Here is a 20,732-nt window from a genome sequence, read left to right on the forward strand (position 1 = left end):
TGTCAGTGAATATTAAGCGCAAAAACACTATTTAAGTATGAATCCTGCATGTTTGCTCCCAGTGTTTTCAGCCTCTGCAGCCTCAGTATATGAGTACATGAACAAATAAATACTATCTCAAAATAAGGACTGCACTGAAAGTCCCTTTATGGACATTTTACAGTTTCTTGTGAGAAAACCAAAACTACCATCATATCATTTACAAACAGACACTTAAAGGTCTTCACTGCAACCCTTCAAAATAAAAGTTTGGTTTAATTTGAAGAAACTGTGACAGAAATACATTAGTTTATGTAATGATAGTACTACTACGACTAATACAATTATTAAAACATTATTTTTAAAGGAACTCCACTTCCAGAACAACAATTTACAAATAATTTACTCACCCCCTTGTCATCCGTGATGTTCATGTCTTTCTGTCTTCAGTCGTGAAGAAAATAAGTTTTTTGAGGAAAGCATTTCAAGATTTTTCTCCATATAATGGACTTCATTGGTGCCCCGATTTAGAACTTCCAAAATGTAGTTAAAATGCAGCTTCAAAAGGCTCTAAATGATCCCAGCTGGGAAGAAGGGTCTTATCTAGCGAAACGATCAGTCATTTTTTTCGGAAAATAAAAATTTGTATACTTTTTAAGCACAAAAGCTCTTGTAGCACTAGCTCTGGGATGCGCGTCCACAACGCTACATACTATTGAATCACGTCGAAAGGTCATGTGGAACTACAGACCCCGTGTTTACAAAGCGAACGCTCAAAGACTAAGGAAGTGCAAGTAAGTCAAACGCTGTTTACAAACAAAAAGCTACAACCATGTTGGATGATTCTGAAGTTGTAGGAGAAAATGAGATGGAGTTTTTTGCTATACTTTAACTTTTTGAGCCGGAGTACACAGACGATGAACTTAGACGTGATTCGTAGCTTCGTGAAAAAATGGAATGCAGAAAATTAATGGAATACACAGAATTTGGTCAAATAAAACTGAATATAAGAAAGAAAAAAATATATATTTTGTCGGGCCTTAAAAATGTAATTTTTGTTGAACTTTTGATAAATTGCTATTAAATTGTGCAAGTTTTGTGATTTCAAATAATTAGACATACTTTTTGATTATTAAAAAATTATTTAACCATTAAACAGAATCCGGAAAAATTAAAAAAGGCAAATAATGGAATCCAGACAAAAATTAAAAAGGAAAAAAAAAGTACTTTGCAAAAAAATAAAACGGACAAAGAGACAAAGTAGTTTGTGGGTAAATGTGTATAGTGAGTCTGTCTTGGTACCACTGTCTTGGTACCACTTTCCTGATAAAACACTAACAAGATGTTTTCTGATTTTTTTTTTCTTCTTTCTTTTCTCAACATTTCTCAGAATTTCTGTAATCCCAAAATAGAAAATCAGTCTTACAGGAATGTAACAGTATGAGGGAGACTAAATATAATGACAAAATATTACTTTTGGGTGAACTATCCCTTTAATACAGACGCAGATACATAAAGACGTATGTTCATATCTGTTACCTAATGTCTCTCATGTTCTGTGATGTTTCTGGAAATCAAACTGACAAGTTTCAACCTCTTTTAACGTTGTTTGCAAGCATATAAAGCGTATTTTTTGCATTATGTGCAATATATTGTTTAGGTCTAAAGTACATACCCATGTAATTAATAAGACAAGATGTCCAGAGGAATGTTGGGTACTGTGGGGAGTTCAGCTAGCTATTTGTTATGAACATTAATAGAAGAGTTTTCGCAAAACAAAATCTAGAAACAAAGTAAACAAAATGCTTGGGGGTTATTCCAGAAAGTAGGTTACGTGTCATACCCAGGTAAGTTTACAGGTTCCAGAAACATGAGGTAACTTTGAAAGTATGTAAGTAGCTATCACAACTAATTCTCTGAACATAACCTGCTCTGGAGCTAGTTAGTAGCTAGTTCACAGTAATAAAAACATGCAGATTATCAACCAAGAGTTCTGGTTATATGTGACTGTAAGTTAAACCTGCTTTTGAGAACTGCTTATTTTGCGAAATCCACAATGAGTACACGAATCACTTAACCTAATATGACAGCAGTACAACAGTTGCCTGAATTTCTGTTGGCTGTTTCATGTCCCATACTGGTGTTGGTTTTGCCCTATTACTACATTACAATCCTATACAGATGAATCAGTCTGTCTTATACTCAGGCTGTGAGTCAGAATGTCTCAAGCTGCTCTTCTAGTCTGTCGGTGAGTCTGCATCCTCAGGTTTGGGTTTGGCCAAGTTCGAGCGCACTCGGGCCTGGTCTACAGCATCTAACAGGTTCTTGGCATCCATGGCCAAAGTGTGGGCTGCTGCCAACATCTGTTTCTTGCACTCTTCCTTCAGAGAGGTGATGGCATTCTGCTGGGCCAGACGCATCTTACTGATGAGCTCGGCCAAGTCCTTATTCAACAACTTCTGAGTGCCTTCGATCTGAGAGAAACATTTATACTCGTATTAAAATCTAATCTGTAATGGAGTAGATTTAACTCACTTTTAGCGCCACTTAGTGGACAGTTTATTTACAAACTGCACTAATTTGTACCAGAAACACTGAAACAGGGCAAACACTACCTCTGTTCTACAGGAAACGTGCAGAGTTGGCAGTATGTCATCCACACTGTTGATCAGGTTTCTTAATGAGAGTCCGACAGTCTGTAGACAAAGATGTTAAAGTGACAGTATGTTAAACTGTTAATGGAAATGTCAATTAAGATTTAAATCAGGCTTTTGTCACCTTGACAGGAGAGATATAATCAGTGGACGGCAGTGTGTTGATGTCGTTTTTCAGCTGCACCACCACTTTCACCACGTCCATGACGCACTGGTACACACTGTCCTCTGAGCGGTCCAGCTCGGCTGTAGGTGTAGGCTGAACACACATGAGACTAAATTATACTTCCTATCATTGTATTGGGAAAGTATAGTCAAAAATTTAACAGGTACAACCTGCATACTGTACATACTGTATGTGTAAAACAACTCCTTACCTGCACTGTGATTCTGGGTGGTTTTGAAGGAGGCTGACGGAGTTCAGCTTAAAATGGATGCAGGGTACAGTCAGTATAGGAGGAAACATCTTAATACGGCACATGAATTATAAAAGTTTTCCCTGAACAAACGTCTAATTTGCTGCTTATTAACAGTTAGTAAGGTAGTTGGTTAAGGTTATGGAGTAGGGTTATGCAGAATAAGGCATTAATATGTGCTTTATAAGTACTAATAATCAGCCAATATGCTAGAATGCTAATAAGCACATAGTTAAAGGATTACTCCACTTCCAGAATTAAAAATTTCCTGATAATTTACTCACCCCCATGTTATCCAAGATATTCATGTCTTTCTTTCTTCAGTCGCAAAGAAATTACATTTTTTGAGGAAAACATTACAGGATTGTTCTCCTCTATAGTGGACTATAAAAATGCTGTTTCAATGCAGCTTCAAAGGGCTCTAAATGATTCCAGCCAAGGAATAAGGGTCTTATATAGCGAAACGATCAATCATTTTCTTAAGAAATTAATATTTATACACTTTTTAACCACAAATGCTTGTCTTGCCTAGCTCTGCATTGCACATGGGAGTTTTTCAACATACCCTAACTGTACTGAACCGGAGTGCACAGAGTATGCATGTGCATCGCAGAGCTAGACAAGATGAGTATTTGAGGTTAAAAATTGTAGAAATTGTTTTTTTTTTTTTTTTAATAACCGATCGATAGACAAGACCCTTCTTCCTTGGCTGGGATCGTGTAGAGGTCTTTGAAGCTGCACTGAAACTGCATTTTTAACCTTCAACCTGTTGATCCCCACTGAAGTCCACTATATGTAGAAAAATCCTGGAATGTTTTCCTCAAACGTTTTTATTTCTTTGTGACTGAAGAAAGAAACACATCTTGGATGACATAGGGGTGAGTAAATTATCAGGAAATTTTTATTTTGGAAGTGGGGTAATCCTTTAATAATGAGAATCGGTCCGTAAAAAAAAGTTTTATCATATTTTTTTAGCAAATATTGATGTTAATTCGTTCAAATTTGTTGCAGTTATCACTTGTAAAATGCAGGACTTACCATAACTAAGTGGCGGTTCAGGTGTCTGATGATAAATAATTAAAATATCATTATTAGGTTGTATCTGATCATCACATTTTTCACCTTTTTATATACATCAGGTATTTGAAATGGAATAAAAATATGATTGATGAAACAAATGTAACAAAAACACACACCTCAGGAATTTTTGTTTCTTCTTGAACCATTGGGTCCTGAGAAAGAGCAGAAGGCATGCAATGTGTATTATAACTAATATTTAAAGGAAAACCTGTATTTTCATACATAAGACATGGGTAAATAGGTTTTCCTCCTTACCAGAAGCTTCTCCTCCTTCTTTAACCATTTTGTGTCCTCTTCCATCTGCTCTTTCTGCGTCTTCATAGTATCCTGCATGCGGTCCTTCTCTACCTGCCACAGCCGCTGAGCATCTTCCTTACTGGTCGGCCCGAAGCTGAACTCACCCTCCTACCGCATAAACACACACAATCTTAGATAGCTTCCGATGACATATTATTAAGGAAAAAAAACTGAAAGCCACTTATTTTTTAATTTTAAAATAGAATTAAAAATAAAATCAAATAAATCAAATAATATATTAATATATTAAATAATGAAAATACATAAAAACTATAAAATAATAGTGAAAAGCAAACATTTGGTCATCTGACTAATTTTACCCCAAGACTGAGGCGACGGGGAGGGGATGTGGTTATGGTGAGGATGTTAGTTGAGTCCACAGGTGACTGGTAATCACACGGGCTGGCCAGGTCTGGTGAACTGGCACATAAAGCCTCATTAAGCTGGTGAAAATAAAAGCAGAATATATCAAATTAATATAAAATATACATAAAATGTAATGACTTTCATTTATTATTATGTCAAATATTTGATAAATATTATTTCTGAATACTTTATAAATGTATTAGGGGTGGGCGCTATACCAATAAACACAATTAACCTGTAGAAATTTGTCAACCGGTAGTGATTTTTGGACTATTGTCTCTATTACTGTCTATTACTGATGTTTCTGTGCTACATGGTCATGAAAATGTATCATTTGCACACATTTTTTAAGCATTGCAGTTTAAAAACAAGTGATTTTAAGCCATCAAGCTCATAGATTTTTTTGTATTTTTTGTCATATTTGTGCTCATCGAGCATGGGAGTATTGAACAGAGTTATTTTTGCTGCTTTATAGACCTTGAATGGTTAAATACACACACTTGTATGTGTCAAAATATTTGTCTTTGCAACTATCCTCGTAAACAGCAATTTAATTGTGAAAAGCTAACAGCCGAGAAAGAAAACACATGAAACAGTATATTGGTTCTGGGGAAGTCTTAAAGTGACAGCAGTCTAATATTCCTGCTGTCTGTCATTCATGTTAATCAAACAACAAAAGCTAGAAAATCTCTCACTGCCCTTGACTAAATCACTTATATAACTCAAATAATAAGAAATATATATATTTAATTTACACCATGAAGAATATGCAGTGTTTTTATACATTTGATTACTTTATACCTTGTATGTAGCATTTCTTATTTATTTGTTCTACTGTTTTTTTTTTTTGCTTGCTTCTTATTTAATCGCTGACAGTTTACTTGTCTTGCTACTATTAGTTTTTTGTGATATTGACACTGGTGACAAGAATTATGAAATTTCTAAGGTATCAAATATTTTGATATCATAAAGACCTTATTTAAAGCAAAAATAACTGTAGCGTGATAAATATCGTAATGTGAAATAAAATGACTAAAAACGTATATACAATTAAATATCAGTATTCAATGATTCTGTATTTACACACAATATAGTGCTTAGTGTTTCGATATTTAAACAAAATGAACACACTACCTGAAGATGCAGGCCGACACCAAGGGTATTTCCGAAGCGGCTAGTATTGACTCTGGAAGGCTGGAGGTGTAAACAAAATACACTGACTTTTAGGCAGAATGTGCTGCCGTAACTGAGTGTATGTACCCAGATGCACATGTACGTCTGCAAGATGTCTGTTAAAGATCACTTGATCTGAAAAGCATCTGCTATGTACAAACATCTGACAGACGTCTGTAAGATGTCAGTTTTACAAGCATTCTAAATCATAAACATCTTAAAGACATCTAATAGATGTCTATTTGACATCTGATAGGAAACGTCCAATAGATGTATTGCAGAGAAGCAAACAATCTAAAAAATATACGTCTTCCAGATGTTAATGCAGACATCAAATAGACATCTCTGTGATGTATATGCGCTATCAGGGTAGGAGCAAACAAACAGCATATGAAAGCTGACAGCTACCTTTGGTGGAGGTTCACTAATGTTTAACTTGGGCTCCAGGACCCGGGTGTTACGGGCTTTGTCTCTCTCTCTCTCCACCTCCAACTCCTTCTCCATTTGGTGGACATCACTGTTAAAAAAATGATTGTTTAGTTCAATTTAATGTAGATACAATGGAAATAGATTAATCTTTTTGACCAAAAAATAACATTTCACTCAATGCAGTCCTCTCACATAATTTACATCAAGATAGTTTGCTTATTAATAACACTGATTACACCGCTGGATCATCGGGTAATTTTTTTTCAGGGCTGTTATTACAGGGCATGAAGGGAGAAACCTGATGTTGCAGGCTAGTTCGGTGAAGGTTGGTCTCTCGCGTGGGTCGTAGCTCCAGCAGCGGGTCATGAGAGAGTACAGGGCAGGAGGGCACTGCTCAGGTTTGGGCAGCCTGTTGCCCTGTTCCAGCTGGTTAATCACGTCACGGTTGTCCAACCAGTGGAACGGCTGTTTACCTCGACTCATAATCTCCCACACGCACACAGCTGGACGAAAACAACACGAGAGGATAACATGGAAGGTTTAACAGACTTTTGTGCATACAGTTGAGGTCAAAAAGTTTGCATCCCCATTTCAGAATCATTAAAAATGTTAATTATTTGACCAAAATAAGAGGGAACGTACAAAATGCATGTTATTGTTTATTTAGTATGGACCTGAATAAGATATTTCACATAAAAGATGTTTACATATAGTCCACAAGAGAAAATAATAGTTGAATTTATAAAAAGTTTACATCCTCTTGATTCTTAATACTGTGTTTTTACCTGAATGATCCACAGCTGTGTTTTTTTTGTTTAGTGATGGTTGTTCATGAGTCCCTTGTTTATCCTGAGCAGTTAAACTGCCTGCTGTTCTTCAGAAAAATCCTTCAGGACCCACAAATTCTTTGGTTTTCCAGCATTTTTGTGTATTTAAATCCAACAATGACTGTGTGATTTTGAGATCCATCTTTTCACACTGAGGACAACTGAGGGACTCATATGCAACTATTACAGAAGGTTCGAACGCACTGATGCTTCAGAAGGAAACACGATACATTAAGAGCCGGGAATGACAAACGTTCTAAATTTGAAGATTAGGGTAAATTTAACTTATTTAGTCTTCTGGTAAACATGTAACTATCTTCTGTAGCCTCTGAAGGGGAGTACTAAATGAAAAAATATGATATTTAGGCAAAATAAGAAAAATGTGCACATCTCCATTCTGTTCAAAAGTTTTCATCCTCCGGCTCTTAATGCATCGTTTTTTCTTTTTGGAGCATCAGTGAGCGTTTGAACCTTCTGTAATAATTGCATATGAGTAATAGATGCCTTTAGTTGTCCTCAGTGTGAAAAAATGGATCTCAATTATCATGGAAAACCAAAGAATTTGTGGGAACTAAAGTATTTTTCTGAAGAACAGCAGGCAGTTTATCTGCTCAGGACAAACAAGGGACTCATGAACAACTATCACTAAACAAAGCTGTGGATCATTCAGGTAACAACACAGTATTAAGAATCAAAGGGATGTAAACTTTTGAACCGGGTCATTTTTTTTAAATTCAACTATTATTTTCTCTTGAAAACTGTATGTAATGTCTTTTTTTGTGAAATATCTTATTGAGGTTAGTACTAAATAACATGCATTCTGTATGATCCCTCTTATTTTGGTAAAATAATTATTTTGAATGATTCTGAAAGGGGTATAAACTTTTGACCTCAACTGTATTATACTTCTGGTGTTTAGGAATATGATCCTATAAAGAGAAATGTTAAAAGGATAGTTTACCCAAAAAAGAAAATGTATTCACTCTCAGGTCATTTCAAACCTGTTTGTATTTCTTTCTTCTGTGAATCATAAAAACCCAGTTTCATTTCCCACTCATTCTTCAAAATATCTTTTTCTTTTTTCCCCCACAGAAGAAAGTAAGTCATACAGGTTTGGAATGACATGAGGGTGAATACAACTTCAGTTGCTCTTTTTTAAAAAGGCTAAAGCTTAAGTAACTACGATGGGATCATCTGTCCATGACTGTTTTCTTGCTTCACTACTGATGATGGTCAGCACCTTTACGCGAAGACATCAATCAGAGAAACTGAGTGAAAGCTCAAGATTTACAGAACATGGCAGCTAAGTTAGAAACAAAGGGGTCTCTGTCTAGTCATGTGTTATTTAACCAGTGTTTCAGTGAGGGGCTTCAGAAATAAAATCTGTTGATGCATTAAAAATAAATATTAGTTAACTGAAAACAAATGAACAAAAAAAACATTCATAGTTGTGTTTTTTATCAATATGGTTCGATGATTCTTGTGACGGAAATGAAAGTCAGTTATTGTATGACAATTTGTATAAATTAAGTTTAATAGTGGCCCTGGAGCGCTGAATAATGTTTGTAGGCACAGGATGGCTAAGCATGCCAAAACTGGAAATTGGATTCATAAAAATGAATTATGTGCACCTCTGAGAATTATACAATGACTAATAAAGAGCCATGAAGGCAATTTTTCTAAACACCTTTTTAAAACATTTAAAGTATGAAATATATACTCAAAATTTTGGCAATATTAGTGTCTGTCTAAATTACTGTAACTGTGTCATTGTTTGGTACAACAAATAATGATTTTCTTCTATTCACTCACCAAACATCCACACATCACTGGCCGCGGTGAAGCGTCTAAAGTTAATGGATTCAGGAGCCATCCATTTGATTGGTAAACGAGTAACAGATGCTGCAAACATAATGCAAGGTAATGAGAAATGGCTACGCTTGTTGAATGGAATATAAACAACACCACAAAGAATATTTTGAAGATTTTAGAACGTGACCAAGGAGTTAGATGATTATAGCTGCACCAGAGAATGAAACAATGAAACATAAAATGATTAAACAAATTTCAACTTTTATGAGTCTGTAAAACAGCTGAGGTAACCTTTGTAATATTCTTCATCCTCTATGTATCTGGAAAGGCCGAAGTCACCCAGTTTCACTGACTCAGGTGTGGCAACAAGCACATTTCGTACAGCTATGTCTCTGTCAAGCAGATCACACAAACAACAACAAAAATGTAAAGTCACTATGAAAGTGAATACAGTGGAGTCTAAAACCACTAATAATAGTTGTAGTTGAGCTTTTTCCATATTAAATTATATTATAGTGAAAAGATGGTTAATTTTACAATGAACGGTAGTGTATGCCAGACAGATGATAGAAAATGAAAAATATTGAATTGCATGTCGCACCGGTGGACCATGTTCATTCCCTGTAGGTAAACAAGCGCTTTGCAGATCTGTAAGCTGAAGAGAACCAGAGTTGTGTTGGTCGGCTGATTTTTTGTCAAGTACTTCCCCAGCTGTAAACACAAAACAAGTATTTTCAAAGAAGCATTAGTATAGCCAAAACAAATCTGCTTTATTAAAGTGATGTTGCCCTGTGATGCATTTTTCAGACCTTGTGTTGGTTTCTTTAGTTGGTTTATTAAATCATGCACAGGTATGAGTTCATTACTAGTTGACTGCTCAAGCCAGTCATTCTGTACTTGACAAGACTCAGTGGTGTGATTCATTCAATACCGAACTTCTTGTGAGTTTGTAAACTGTTTATGACCATTTTATAGAGCCTGTAAATGTTAATAGAGCCATATCTGTGGCATTCACTTAATTGAGTTTGCTAGATCAATCACAGTGGTTCTGGCAAATGGAATTACACTATGGACTGAAAGGGAATTTTATTGATTTAATTTAAAAGTTACGTAAAGCCCTCTATCTCATATAATATATTACCACGCTCCCCAAAATAATCACTCATAGTGACAACATTATTGGTTCTGCAATTTTCCAAAAGACGTCTTTTGACATATAATACAAACAAGAAGAGTGATAACATTTCGGATCTGGGCTGTTGTTTACCTCCCCGTGCTGACACAGCTCCATGACGATCCATACCGGGTCTTCTTCAATCACTCCTATCAGTCGCACTATGTGTGGATGGTCCAGGTTCTTCATGATAACTAGATGGGTGGGACGTTATAATACAAAAATAATACAGTTACTCATTATTATATTTGTGTATTTTATTGTTTATTTTTGCTACATTTCAAATGTTTGTAATACAGACTGCGTCAACATCTGGGACCCAGATTTTCTTAAAATATATAAAACCCATCATAAAAAAAAATATTTATTATTGTATCATTGAATAATTTTTATGACTTTCAGCTTCTGTGTAATTTCCACCGTGGCCAACAATTTAACAATTTTTCCACTAACAAGGTTTTTCAAAAGTTTATCACAGAGACAACAGCAGTTATCTTGATTTTTGTTAGATGTTTTGGCTTATTTTAAATCATTTTAAAGGATTAGTTCACTTCCAGAATAAACATTTCCTGATAATTTACTCAGCCCATGGCATCCAAGATGCTCATGTACTTTTTTTTTAGTTGCAAAGCAATTATGTTTTTTGAAGAAAACATTCCAGGATTTTTCTCCATACATCTATTGTGGATTTTAATGGGGATCAATGGGTTGAAGGTCCAAACTGCAGTTTCAGTGCAGCTTAATCCCAGTCAAGGAATAAGGGTCTTGTCTAGTGAAACAATCGGTCATTTTCAAAAAAAATAAAACTTTATATACTTTTTAACGTGTCTACAACTTCACACATTAAGTAATCACTCAAATCAATCAAATGGAAAGGTCACACATGGTTAGTTCTTCGTCTATGTACTCCGGTTCAAAAAGGTAGGGTAGGGTGAAAAACAACTCATTTTCTCCTCCAACTTCAAAATCACCCAACATCATTGTTTTGCTTTTTTTTTTTTTTTTTTTTTTGTGATGGGCATTTGACTTTCTTTGCACATTTGCCTTGTAAATACTGGGTCGGTACTTCTGCCCACGTCACGTGTGACCTCTCCAACATGACTATAATGTGTAAAGCCAATCTAGTGCAAGACGAGCATTTGTGGTTAAATAGTATATAATTTTTTTTTTAGAAAATGACCGATCGTTTCACTAGGTAAGACCCATACTCCTTAACTAAGATCATGTAGAGCTCTTTGAAGCTGCATTGAAACTGCAATTTGGACCTTCAACCTGTTGGTCCCCATTGAGGTCCACTATATTTTGATTCTGGAAGGGAAAGGCTGGTTAAAGGCCCTGGTTAAGAACCACTGCTTTAAAAGAAAAATACATGAAAAATATTTCTTGTGCATAATTTCCAATCAAGCTGTAATTCTGTTAAATTATACAAAAATATTTACAACCCCAAATCAGAAAAAGTTGGGACAGTATGGAAAATGCAAATAAAAAAATAAAGTAGCGATTTCTAAATTTACTTTGACTTGTATTTCATTGCAGACAATATGAACACAAAATATGTCATGTTTTGTCTGGTCAACTTCATTTCATTTGTAAATATACGTTCTTTCCTGTCATTCTGACCTGCAACACATTCCAAAAAAGGTTGGGACAGGAGCAATTTAGGGCTAGTAATCTGTTAAATTGGTTAAATAATGATGTGATTTCAAACAGGTCATGTCAACAGGTGATTGTAATTATGATTTGGTACAAAAGCAGCATCCAAGAAAGGTCTAGCCCTTTAGGAGCAAAGATGGGCCGAGGATCGCCAGTTTGCCAACAAATACGTGAGAAAATTATTGAAATGTTTAAAAACAATGTTCATCAATGAAAGATAGGAAGACATTTGGATATTTCACCTTCAACAGTGCATAACATAATCAAAAGATTCAAGGAATCTGGAGGAATTTCAGTGCGTAAAGGACAAGGCCGCAAGCCTAAGCTGAACAACTGTGATCTCCGATCCCTCAGGCGGCACTGCATCAAGAATCGTCATTCATCTATAAGCGATATCACCACATGGGCTCAGGACTACTTTGGCAAACCTTTGTCAAGTACCACAATACGTAGTTACATCCACAAATGCCAGTTAAAACTGTACTGTGCCAAAAGGAAGCCCTGTTAACAGTGTCCAGAAGCGCCGTCGACTTCTCTGGGCTTGGAGGCATCTGGGATGGACCATCATACAGTGGAAACGTGTACTGTGGTCAGATGAATCAGTATTTCAGGTATTTTTTTGGGAGAAATGGACGCTGTGTGCTCCGGACCAAAGAAGAAAAGGATCATCCAGACTGTTACCAGCAACAAGTCCAAAAGCCAGGGTCTGTCATGGTATGGGGTTGTGTCAGTGCCCTTGGCAAAGGTAACTTGCACTTCTGTGATGGCACCATTAATGCTGAAAAGTACATAGAGTTCTTGGAGCACAATATGCTGCCTTCAAGAAGATATCTTTTCCAGGGACGCCCATGCATATTTCAACAAGACAATGCAAAACGACATTCTGCACACATTGCAAAGTCCTGGCTGTGGAGGAAAAGGATACAGGTACTTGACTGGCCTGCCTGCAGCCCCGACCTGTCTCCAATAGAGAATGTGTGGCGCATTTTGAAGCGCAAAATGCGACAACAAAGACCTCGTTGCCCACCTTAAGACTTGTTTGCAGGAAGAATAGGACAAAATAACACTTGAAACACTTCATCACTTGGTGTCTTCAGTCCCTAAACGTCTTTTAAGTATTGTGAAAAGGAATGGCAACATTACAAAGTGGTAAATGCTTTACTGTTCCAACTTTTTTTGAAATGTGTTGCAAGAACCAAAATTGGCATACGTGTTTATTTTGAGAAAAAAAATAAAAAATAATGAGGAACACATTCAATGTGCTGTTGTATTGTCTGCAATGAAATACAAGTCAAAGTAAATTTAGAAATCACTACTTTTTTTTTTATTTGCGTTTTCCATACTGTCCCAACTTTTTCTGATTTGGGGTTGTATTATTTGTGTTAGCAAGATAAAGAAGTCTGATATATTTTATTCCAGAAGTATTTAAAATTTTATTTCTACCACAGAATGTTATTAAACACAATACATCATTTGATATAAGCTAGAAAAAAAATTGACAGTTCAGAAAACAATGCCAGAATTCTCTGGTGATTGAGTATACGCACTCGCTGTATATACACAAATTAAATATGTTGTGAGAGTTTGTTGTCTAAAAGTCCACAGTTCCAAAAATGCCCATAGATGAAGAAACACCTATTGACTATAACTGGCTATAATAAGTATCCTTAGTTTTCATTCACATACCTGCTTCACCCACAAACTTCTCTCTGACATCGGGTGCACATTCTTTACAGGTCTTCACCGCAACATTGATCTTCTCCCCATTCTAACCAAGACAATTAAAAAATATTCTATAAAAAATCATATTGGCTAAGTTAAGTCAACGATGATAAGATTTACTAATGTTATTGTAAGACATCTTTATTCTATACACAAACAGAAAAGTCCAGATATGACCTACAAAAACATTTTAGTTGTCATTGCATCATCACATGTCTAGCACTGCTTGCCTTTTTCTGGTAAACTCCTTCATGAACCTCCCCGAAGAAGCCTTCGCCCAGCATACGTTTCAGGATAATATCTTTCCTGGACAGGCCAACCTTTACTATTGCGAAACATGAAAAACTATGAGAGCACATCAGTACAAACAGTAATAAGTAAGTGCAGGATTTTACAGTGATACTGACCCTGAACACATAAAAAAACAATTCCTGTACATACCAGGTGGTGGCGGCTTTTCATCTGGTATTTCACAGTATATATCAGAGTCTGAAAGATAGATTTGATTTTATCACATTGTTGGGAACCTGCTGCCATAATACAGTAAATATCAAGCTGAGTGTCTGAATGGGATCTGATACTCACTGCTGTATCTGAAGCTGTCTGTCTTCTTCCTAACAGTAAGAAAGAGTGAATAGCATTAAAGACAGTGATATGGTATCAAAAATGTACATCCAGATCCATTTCACTTTGTGAAATCACTTTAGAGTTATAGAAATTAATATTCATTCTGTGTTGTAGTCCTGAGGACAAAAAAAAAACAGAGACAGAGGAATGTTGATGTACTCACCCAGAGGGAATTTCAGGAAGAGAGTTGCGCAATTGCACACCTAAGACAGCGAAGATAAATCTCAGTTTGCAACACAGAGAAATATGGCAATCCTCAAACCCACATTAATCACAAAAGACATGATTCAAAATGCACAACATTCAGAAAAGTGCTGCCATAAACTCTCAGCATTTCAGAAAACTTCTAGTCATTAATCTCCGATTTTTCCAGATGACAAGATTTAGAAAATGAATAAAGATCAATCCTTTGCAAGTCCTTCACATGAGCTCTAACTCTTATAACTGACACTTTGTCAGATGACTATTGACATTTTCAGACATACACTAATTGTGGCTTACCTTTGGGAGATTTACTTTTATTTGGACCGGCTATTAAAGATGCGTCTGTGTGGTTAAGCAACCGACAGTAGCCATCGATCAGATCAGCCATGTTCTCTGCAAAGGCCAGAGATGCCACACTGATGGAAAGAGGCTAGGGAAAAAGGTCACGGCTAGTTTACTACAAGAGTGGCACTGTGCATATAAAGTGTAACAACCTTATACTGAAGTGAGAACATTCTTACCTGTTTGGCACCCTCAATTTCAATAAATAACAGTGTTCTGCCATCACTCTGCGTGTTGTACTTAATACTTCGAATCTGTCTAAATTCAGCAAGGCAGACAGCCTGGGGAGAGTAAACAAGAAGGAACTTGAAACAACATTTTGATATTGAGAAGTGGCATGAGAAAAAGGAATAAAGACTTGATTGGAAATAAAGTGTAAAGTTGCTCACGGTGGAGTCTGCTTTGGTACGTTGCCGAATGCCCTTGGGACCAATGACTAAATCCACTGCTAAACTCCAACCTTGCTGTGTAGATTAAGTGGGACTTTATTAAATTCAATTTAAATCCACTTTGAATAAACACCAACATTTTTAACACCTAAGTTAGGGAAGTTGTGGGAACTTACCACTAGCTCACAAGGGAATATTTCCTCATCAAAGTTGGAAAACTCTCCATAGGTCTCAAAGAACTTGATCATACAGTCGTCCTCCTTTAGTAATGCATACTGCTGAAACGTCTGCTGGATGAGCTTCCTGAGTGGCTTCGGCTGTTAAAACCAAATTTTATAATTTAGATGTCAAATTTCCAGTGTGCTGAGCTCTCATAAGCTTCCACTTCTTTATTTTTTCAGATTATTTTATCAGGGTTAACATAAACTTGCGTCTAAGCAAAATAAGACATGAAAGAGAACTTAGTTTAGTACTCGCATGCCGTGTGACAGCAGTTTTCTGTGCGCAAATTTCAGATGCTTGTGCTTAGAAAACTGTATCAGAAGTTTAAACTAATATGGCTTTAAAACACGAATTCAGTGTGATACAACAGCTAATTTGCATTTAAAGAGACATGCAAGAAAAATTGTGTTTCTGCTTATACTAAAAATAGGCATTTTCAAAATTATATGTGACCCTGTCTGACAAAACCAGTCTTATGTAACACAGGTTTATTTGTAGCAATTGCCAAAAAATGCATTGTATGAGGCAAAATTATCGATTTTTCTTTTATGCTAAAATCATTGAGATATTAAGTAAAGATCATGTTCCATGACCATATTTTGTAAATTTCCTACTGTAAATATATGACAACTTAATTTTTGATTAGCAATATGCATTGCTAAGAACTTTATTTGGACAACTTTAAAGGTGATTTTCTCAATAGTTTGATTTTTTTGCACTCTCAGATTCCAGATTTTAAAAATAATTGTATCTTGAACAGATATTGTCCTATCCTAACAAACTATACATCAATGGAAAGCTTATTTCCAAGAAATGACCCCTATGACTGGTTTTGTGGTCCAGGATCACATATAATAAATGATCTGTTGGGTATTTTGAGCTGAAACTTCACAAAGACATTCTGGGGACACCTAAGACTTATATTACATCTTGTAAAAAAATAGTAGCATAATAGGTCACCTTTAAATATCTTATTGGTAAAAGGCTTGCAATTAAAAAAAAACATTAAACACAAACAACTTACAACTCCAATTTTAACCCTATAAACGGTCTTTTAATAAAATACTGGCACCACAGAAAAGTGGAAAACAAATCTAACCTTCATACTGTCAATAAGTCCCTTAGGAAAGAACAGGTCCAGACCAACATCTTTTCTAAATTAAAAAGCACCATATTAGCAAAAATTGCCTTTTTAAAATGACTTTTGTACAATTAGAAAATATGAACTTACTCTAGCAAATCAAAGTTGGACTTTTTCTCTAGACCTTTGGAATTCATGTCTTTATAAAACCTCCTGAAAGACATAAACCACATACAGTATGTGATGCAATGCTCTGAAATTACCTCACAATTCAACACAATTCAATAATATTTAGTACCTAGAGTAATTTAAATTGAATTAATGAATAATCAAAGAGTGCTCATTTTGGTCCAGGGAAACAACACTGGGCCTGTAGTGCTCAGTTGCTCATCCTGCAGTTACACTGGATAACAGATATTATCAATAAAAGCAAACAGGTTATGCTGTTTGTTACCTGATCTCCAAACAGCCCAGCTGAAGAGCCATGCCATCGCTAACTTTACTAGCATGATGCTGCATGTAGTCACAGCGCACCTGCCACAAGAGGAACAGCATTTACTGAGCTGACGTAAACATGACCACATACAACCACAAACAGGAAGCAAATCTAGAGATGTTTGCTGACCTGTTGATAAAAATACAGAAGGAAGGTCCTATCCTCTTTTAATCTCTTCATGAAATCAGTGGGAATGTAGCGAATCCTAAGATCATATCTGAAACAAAACACACACACACACACACGCATTTATAGAGTGTTTTCAGTCAGCCATATTGGCAGCACTGAACGTAAACAATGTCAAAAGACTGAATGAAACATATGCACATTTTGCTGATTATTGCTGCTGAAAATTGTCAGTTATTATCATGTTTTGGGCTCTACTAATTGGTCAAACTGGGAAAAAACATTTGGAGTACTACAAAAGTTATAACATATCGAGGAGAAGAGTGAAAAAAAAAACTGTCTGAGGAACAAAAGGCATTTGTGGTTTGCCAAAGTGAACGAGGATTTCCTGGGCAAGAATCAGACAACATTTGTGTTTGTTCTTATCATTTCATTCAGGTAGGTGAAATATTTTGCTAATATTTTAATAAATACTGCTCATATGTATCTTTACCACCTGTTAACTTTAGTTTGTCAAAATATTGTGCCCTTTCCTGCTTACTAAGTCCTTCTCTATATGATTTAGCAGCTTCCACACGTTTTTTCAGTGGTTTAGACAGCATAAATTAGCAGAACAATACATTCAGTAGTACATTAACCATGCAATCCATGCTGTTGTTTACATCTGAATATTGCCAATTTGGGTTCAGGTAACTGACCAAATTGTGACGTAAGTGCAAACCCTCTATATGAAAATTCAAATAATGGCCAGTATATTGGTGATATGAGTGAAAGACTCCATTACCTCCACTCTGCCTCGGCGTGATGGCTCTCATACCGTTGCTCAACCTCTCCTACAGTCAGGTCTGGATGAAGCCAGTGGAGCTCCTCAGATTTGAGGTGTTTGAGCCTTAGCCCAAAGCATCCTGGGTTTTGCACATTTGGGCCCAAACGCCCACTGTTTAGAATAGACTGGATGATAGTCTGATGGATAAGCAAAATACAAAGTGTTCAGACAAGCTATTTTAACATAATTGGAAAATAAAGTTTAAAACGATTTCTATTTCACATAAACGCTGTTCTTTTGAGCTTCACAAAAAATAAACATAATATCTATGTTTAACATAATAATACAAACCTTTCTTGAGCACCAAATGCATATTAGAATGATTTCTGAAGGATCATGTGACACTAAAGACTGGAGTAATGATGCTGAAAATTCAGCTTTGCCATCACAGGAATGAAATGCATTTTTAAATATATCAAAATAGAAGAGTCATAGTATTTCACATTATTAAACACATTATGTTCACTGCATTTTCACTGCATTTTTGATTAAATAAATGCAACCTAGGTGAACATAAGACACTTCTTTCAATGACATTGTTTTAAAAATCGAGCAGTAGTGTATGTATACCTTGATCTGCCATGAGCTGTCACATTTGACCAGTTTGAAGTTTTTGCTAAGGTTGTTGCTGCTGCTGAAGCACACTTTGATGATCTTCACAGGGCCACCGTCTCCAACAGGACCCAGGTCAGGGCTTTTGATGCCCCCATCCCAGTCCTGGGTGGGTACCTTCCAGGAAAGGGTGCTTGCATCACTCGCCATGTCCTCAAAGATATCCACACACCATTACACAATCATCTCATCTGGTAGTAAGGCCAGTTTGGAAACACAAGAACAGAGTTTATTAGTTAGTTAGTTAGTTAAATTTTACTACTATACTATTTTGTCTAAAGTAAACTAAAAATAAAATAAAAAGCAGTCGTTCTAAAAGTAAAAAATGAATTTATGCATTACAACAATGCAATTTACAGCATAAAAAATAGATATTCATTTTGAGATTTGCTGAAGATTAAATTTAAAATTTAAAATTATTAGTGTTTATAAGTAATCAAAATGATGGCACAGATCATGAAATAAGGGAAATCATCATCCACAATTACACTTACAATAACAACAGATACAAATCATTTAAAACTCTAAAATCATCTATGGTACCCATACAATGTGCACTACTATTGGACAGCCTAAAACCTTACCAGATAGATTCAAAAGTCTTCACACATACCATTCACCGATCTCAAGATATGCATTAGACCAAAGTTTACACTGTGTTTGCTCACACTGGTTGTGTTTCCATGCTCAAATAATTATCTCTCGCACTCTCTCGTTTTTACTCAACTTACTCAAGCATGATTATCTGCTATTCATGGTACCTGCATGCATATGACAAAACCTGTGTTAAATAACGTGATATTAATTATAATCCCTTATTGTTACTCTTTTAAAATTTGTCAGCTTTATTTGGTTTTGGTCTCAAGTCTTCATTTTAAGAGACTAATAATGTGTTTATTTAACACAGGGCTAAGCTTTCAGTCACACTTGAGTAAAGTTGACATTGTTTTTAAAGTTTGTTTAGTTAAAAAAGACATCAGTGTAGCAACCAGAATGACTTGACTTAGTTGTTCTGAAATAGTTAATGTACCACAGATAACAAGTATGTGGGATTTGACCTCTGGTGGCTATAGTTTTTGCAAGTTAACACTAGGTCCGAGCTACTAAGCACACAAAACATACAGGACTAGCACAAGGGAGGAGCCATGTGTGAAAGATTTTTATCTACCTAGAAAAAAGTATTTCAGTTTTAAATTGTAAAACAGCAAAGATGATACAATTTTTTAGTCACTTATTTAATGTGTCTAACCTTTTTATTAGACATTTATAAGTACAGTGTATACAGGTATGTGTTGTGAAATGTGCTCTAAGAGCAGAAAGCAAATAAATAAAACATGGACAGACACTTGATTTTCCCCACTGTCATCTCTAATGGAATATTGCACAGATGCAATTATATAATGCTTAGCTTTTAAATTCATAATTGTGTGTGGTTGTGTGTCCTGAAACATAATCGTCTTAACAAAGGATAAAATGCTTAGTTAAAAAACTGACAAGTTTAAACCCTAATAAACACTACTGTTAGTTAAGGCAGATCGCATCATTAAAATCCTAGATAGCAGATTTCTTGGATAGTGTGGGCACTCTTTACAAGCTCTGTGGAGACACTGGAATGCGCGTGCACATAATTGTACCTGCGCAGACTTGCCCTGCCAAAACACACATATATAGCGTACACATATAAACGCATGTAAAAGAGTTTTAATATAAAGTTATGTCTTTTAAGTAATATTATATCCATGTATTGCTACACTTTTAGATCCTTCTTGAATACATTGTGATCTTAATCAATGACTAACTATTTAATTAAAAATTTTATGTGACTATTCTTGTAAAATAAACAGCTAGTTTAATGTTTCGCTTACCGCAGTCAACGCTGTATTCATTTAAATGCTTACTAACCTTGCGAAGTTGTGCTCTTAGATTTTCCTATTTCCTTAAAGTTCCCCAGTCAAAGTCCAGCTCTCAGGCTCAGGTAGGACAGACAGAAACTGCTGAAGCCACTCCCTAGGCTTGAGTGCACTTCCTATTTTTGGCTCTGCCAAATGCCGTCCGTTATAGTTGAGAGCAAACACTAATAACACGTTCTCATATAGTAATATGCACACATTTGATTAGTCATAATGTTTTAACAGATATTTCATGAGAGATGCTCAAATGGTGGGAATAATAATAAAAACACGTCTACAACATTTACCTCAACTTTGTACAACTGTACACAGAAA

The 20,732-nt window shown here is 35.7% G+C and overlaps 1 protein-coding gene across 1 annotated transcript; it reads right to left on the bottom strand.

Annotated features, from left to right (window-relative positions):
• Positions 1-1,294: 1,294 nt before the first annotated feature.
• ptk2bb (protein tyrosine kinase 2 beta, b) lies at positions 1,295-20,508 on the bottom strand. The gene is made up of 31 exons (XM_051139087.1): positions 20,410-20,508; positions 18,466-18,698; positions 17,854-18,032; positions 17,073-17,160; positions 16,902-16,981; positions 16,598-16,660; positions 16,466-16,520; positions 15,321-15,461; positions 15,145-15,219; positions 14,935-15,036; positions 14,711-14,843; positions 14,373-14,412; positions 14,168-14,196; positions 14,024-14,071; positions 13,813-13,907; positions 13,547-13,628; positions 10,301-10,401; positions 9,635-9,744; positions 9,325-9,425; positions 9,034-9,123; positions 6,693-6,897; positions 6,374-6,482; positions 5,927-5,986; positions 4,747-4,869; positions 4,385-4,534; positions 4,246-4,281; positions 4,088-4,112; positions 3,011-3,057; positions 2,758-2,892; positions 2,595-2,675; positions 1,295-2,453 (listed from the first exon to the last, which is right to left on the bottom strand). The coding sequence occupies exons 2-31, from the start codon at positions 18,655-18,657 to the stop codon at positions 2,217-2,219; spliced, it is 3,012 nt and encodes a 1,003-aa protein (XP_050995044.1). The 5' UTR covers positions 18,658-18,698; positions 20,410-20,508; the 3' UTR covers positions 1,295-2,216.
• Positions 20,509-20,732: the final 224 nt, after the last annotated feature.

Source organism: Labeo rohita, chromosome 20, assembly GCF_022985175.1.
Source record: "Labeo rohita strain BAU-BD-2019 chromosome 20, IGBB_LRoh.1.0, whole genome shotgun sequence".
NCBI lineage: Eukaryota > Metazoa > Chordata > Actinopteri > Cypriniformes > Cyprinidae > Labeo > Labeo rohita.